Below are 4682 nucleotides of genomic sequence, written 5' to 3' on the forward strand. Positions count from 1 at the left end.
CTGGGGGGGATTCACTATACCAAGAGGCTGGGCTACCGGGGTGGTACGATAAGGGACTTGGTCCCCAGCAGGGTCGTGGCCATGACACCGTTCACCTCCGGTAAGTCCATGCTTGTGGCTCCGAGCGATGGGCTTTGCGCACGCCCACATAAATGCCCTCGCAGCTCGGTCCTCCTCGCCCCGCTCTCAGCTCTCGTGCAAACACAGGGATGGCTACCGACATCTGAAAAACTTCACAGGCTGTCTCCTGTGTCAATCTGAACTTCAATCTTCAATTTTTACTTAAAAAAAAAAGCATTCATATTATAATTATGGATATAAATTATATTTAAATCAAGTACTCAGGAAGCATGAAATAAGACTGTCTGCCAATTGCTGGGATTAAATGCATTTTGATAAATTCATGAGCATGATAGCTCAAAGCATTTCTGAAATGGCACACAGCTTGGCCAAATATTATCTGAGCTGTATTTTAAACTGAAAATTAAGCATTAAAGATACAGTATGTTCCTTGATCTGGTGAATGCTGCCTGGTGTCTGTAGCTGCCACACTAAATCCCTTTGACTGGGGTGCATTGCTCAGACTATAGATTACAGCCCAGAGCTTCATGGAAAATTTCTGCCTACAGTCCTGCAGGAACTAATAGTACAGGCTTTTTTTTTGTGCAACTACGTACTGTATCGTACGCTATACAGCAAAGGATTGGCATGGAAAAAATAACTGGCTCAAGCACGCACACTCTCAAGAGGAAGGCAGACTTAAAAATGATCCTGTCATTTTTACAAGAGGAAAGACAGACCAATCTTCAGGACTTTTCTCCCATTTTTGACATTTACTTCTGTTCCAAACCAGCTTTCAGAAAAGCAGCGTGGGAGTCGCTGCCCTTCAAGAGCATCCCGGCTCCTTGCCTGGGGGCTGCCCTCCGGGTTTGGCTACCGCTGCGAAAATAAACTGCCAGAGACCGCATGGACCGAGATGCAAAGACGACATGAAGCGAAGACCAAAGGGAGCCAGTCATGACAGGGCAAGGTGCTCCTCGTTACGGTTGTCTGGTGGCAAAAGCACCAGGCAGGAGCCGGGAAAGGCGGCCAGCTCCCGTCCCTCTGACAGCGGCGGTCCCTGACTGATGAAGCTGCCAAATCTCAATTTAAGCTGGAGGGTGGGTTGCAATCAAAAAAACATAGCGGGGCAGCCTGGGGAGCGTCTCTCCTCCACGGGGAGGGTGGTGGCAGGCGACGCAGGAACAAAACCTGCCCAAAACCCAGATGTGTATACGGGCAACTACAGGCTTTCTCCTTCTTTTATCTCTCACCTATAAAACAGGACGGATTAAACGTCTTTGTCTTTCCTCTACGTAGGCTGTTAGCTCGCCCACGCAGGAGTTATTTCTTGCTGTTTTATTGTGCATCCTTCTAGCAGAAGGGACCTTAACCCTGGGGAAGGTCTCTGCGTAGTACCGTAAAAGGAGAAACTGCAGAAAGTTTTGGTGCTGCAGACTTGCTCTCTCCATTCCCTCCTTTCCTTCTCAGCAGTGGGACAGCTAGGACCAACGCCACCTTCACCCAGACTCGGCCAAAGCCAGGCTCTCGCTGCGGCCCTTTGGCTGCTCTTCTTCGTGCGAGACACCAAAGTGGTTTCAGGCAAACCCAGAATAAGGAGGGTGAAAAGATACCCCCCTAAAGGGATTTTCTCTTCTTTTACACCTGCTCCAAAAAAACAGAAGGTGGCTGGGAAGGCTGCAGCCAACTGACTTCTTTGCAGAACAGCCTTTTGCTTAACTAAAGGAAAAAATAAATACCATCATCTTCCAGATTCCCGAAACAAGGGCACCTACGCACACTCCTGTTTTCTGGAATAGTCTCATGCAAACCTTCTCGTTAGCAATGATTTTTGTTCGCAGACAGGTGAAGTGTCTGAAACGCTTGCAGAGGCCAATTTTCATACTCATGAATAACAATCTTTCCCTTTCTCACTTACGGTGACATTTAAAACCAAAGTGGAGTACAGGGCCGCAGTTCTACACTTCATGGTGTGAATTAAATCTACATACATTATGCAAAATATTCATTTTCACTTGTTTTCCTTTTGTTTTTATAATTATAAGTGTGAAGTAATTTATTCTGCCAAGATCCAGCCTGTATTACAAGGGAAAACTGAATTTGCTGGGTAGACAAGTAGCACTTGAAAAAATATTGCAGAGGTGTCAAACGTAAAATCACAGTGCCGACCGAGCCGGGGGTCTCACGGATGAATCCCACTGAAGATACAGCCCGGAATAAAGCAGATTAAGACAGCGCTGGGGTTCACCAGCTCCCTTGCTCGGGGTTCCCCACACCCCCGGTGCCCTCCACGTCACTCTTCGAGGGGTCTATTTTAGAGGCTCCTGACAGCTCTCCTCCAGTTCCCTGCATCGAGGTGCCTATTTATTTCTGAATTAAACTTAGGGCAGACTGGCTCAGCCTTTTCAAAATGAAAGCACTGCTCCTCCTGACCCCCCGCAGCCTCACCGCCCTGCCGAAGCCCCCCCTTTCAGACCATGCTTTCTCCACCGCTGCTCCTTCAGAGGCTCAAGGAGACCCGGGGGGGACCCGCAGAGCACAGGGTAATTCAGGGTGGCAGCAATTCCACCGGGAGCGGGCAGATGTGATACAGGAGCACCGCTTCCGTAGGGGATGTCACCAGCCCACGTGTGACCCAGGGACACCTGCAGAAGTGCTCTGTGCTGTAGATGCGCTCAACACACACAAGAGCGTCTCCAGTGCATGATACCCGCCTCTGCTGATTTTCTCCAGGATCTATACAGCTTCTACAAACACTGCCCAGAAATTAATATTTTTAGTTGATCAGGCAGCATCTAGAAGCAACTGGGTTACCAAGACAGACAGAAATTGCCATTCTTAACCTCATACAAACGTTCAGCTGTTTTAGGTAGAATAACAAGGGAGAGTTATCAACTTTGTAATAAAATTAGACAAATATTTGTAAATATAAAGGGATAAATCTCAGTCACCCTGGTTCTCCATTCAATTTTTTTCCTCTAGCATCAATCTACAGAATGGAAAGGAACAACAGTGAAATTTTTATGTGACTGAGGCACATGCCGGGCACCGTTTCCAAATGTGCTCCTTAGCATGGGTTATCTGCTACACTTCTGAGGGGAGAAAAGCTCAGCAAGTTGAACATAGCTAGTCGAAGCCCACGGCAACATATTTCTTGCCTACTCCCTGATTTTATACCCTCATGTAAAAGTAAACATTTTTTTCCCTGTGAAAATTACCTTAAATTAGTGATCCAAACACAGCCCAGGGCCACCTGAACTCCCATACCTTGCTTTATTAGCATGAATGAAAAAAGAAGTTATCAAAATTTTTATCAGAAGGAAAATTAACTGTTTATAAATCCCACTTTAAAAGCTTCGTTGGCACCTCATGTCATTTTTAAATAAAATATTGCTATGGAAGAAAACCCCCTGGCTGTGGGGCTCAGTCAGGAGCTGGCACATCCCTGAGGCCTCTGGAGCCTGTCTCTAGTCTGGCTTCTGCTTTATGAACTCTCACTAACCCTGCTGAAAGAATTTTTCCTTCATTTTTATGGAGTTTACACTTTTGTAGCCCAAATGACTCCAATGAAGTTATTCCTGTTTTAGCCAGGTGTGGGGATCAGGCTCAGTGACTTCAAGAGGAGTCAGGCGTGCCTAAGTTTTGTGATATCAGACACAACTAAGTGCTTCCGAATGCAAAATAAAATTCAATTTCTCGCCCGGAGCTTGCGAGCCAGAGGAGCATGGCGCGAGCTCGGGGAAGGATGACGGTGCAGCCGCGGTGACAAGCAGAGATTGAAGCCCTGGCACATTTGCTACCCCTGTGTTTAAAGCACAAGGGAAACCCAGGCAGTTGGCTCTTCAAATGCAGCTGTAATAAAACAGCTTCTGTTGAAAAGCTGAAAGGATACACCTTGTGCCTAAGTTAAAGAGAAAATAAGGAGAGAAGTACACTACCCTCATCACTAGACATAGGAATAATGAACCGAACCAATTACCCTTGAAGACGAACACCAGCTCAGAGGGTACCACTGCTGGCAAGTACTGAACCTGATTTCTGTCCTGCACATTCAATAACCTCCTCGTGTCATCGCTGCCTCGTCCAAAATACGGTGGCAGAAGAAAAAGTCTGACGATTGCAACCAACAGACGCAACCTGCCCACCCCGGGGCCCCTCCGTCCCCACTCACCATCCGAAAGCGTGGTGACCGTCACGTCCTCGGTGGAGACGCCCGGGCCGTAGCGGTTGTAGGCGAGGAAGCGCAAGGTGTACTCGGTGAACTTCTTCAGCCCCTCCAGGCGGTAGGAGAGCCCGTCCACCTCCACGTTCTAGCACACAGAGACAATAAACCAAGGGGAAACGTGACAGCCAGCGCCACAGCCATGCCGCGGGATGAGCGGATTAGAGGCGAGCTTTTCACTCTTTGAGAAGTAGAGCTAAATCCTTATTTAAGTTGATATAAAAGGCAATTTGTAACAGAGTGGCTTGTTACAGCTCGGTTCTTGGCACTCGTCCGCAGCCCTGCCCACGGCTTCAGGACAGGGGATTTCAGCGCCTCAGAGTTGTGTTTAGTTACTTAGGGCACAGGAGAAAAGGGTTGGTTTTTTTTTTTAGTTAAGCCTGTTACTGCCACTCCACAG

At 47.7% G+C, this 4682-nt stretch overlaps 1 protein-coding gene across 1 annotated transcript in view; it reads right to left on the reverse strand.

Annotated features, from left to right (window-relative positions):
- Positions 1-4682, reverse strand: part of DCC (DCC netrin 1 receptor) — a 590042-nt gene that overhangs the window by 149069 nt on the left and 436291 nt on the right. The window contains exon 11 of the mRNA XM_009274745.1: positions 4232-4370. Within this exon, the coding sequence (XP_009273020.1) occupies positions 4232-4370 (139 nt within the window). The remainder of the gene's footprint in view (positions 1-4231; positions 4371-4682) is intronic.

This window comes from Aptenodytes forsteri, unplaced genomic scaffold (assembly GCF_000699145.1).
Source record: "Aptenodytes forsteri isolate BGI_AS27 unplaced genomic scaffold, ASM69914v1 Scaffold112, whole genome shotgun sequence".
NCBI classification, from domain to species: domain Eukaryota; kingdom Metazoa; phylum Chordata; class Aves; order Sphenisciformes; family Spheniscidae; genus Aptenodytes; species Aptenodytes forsteri.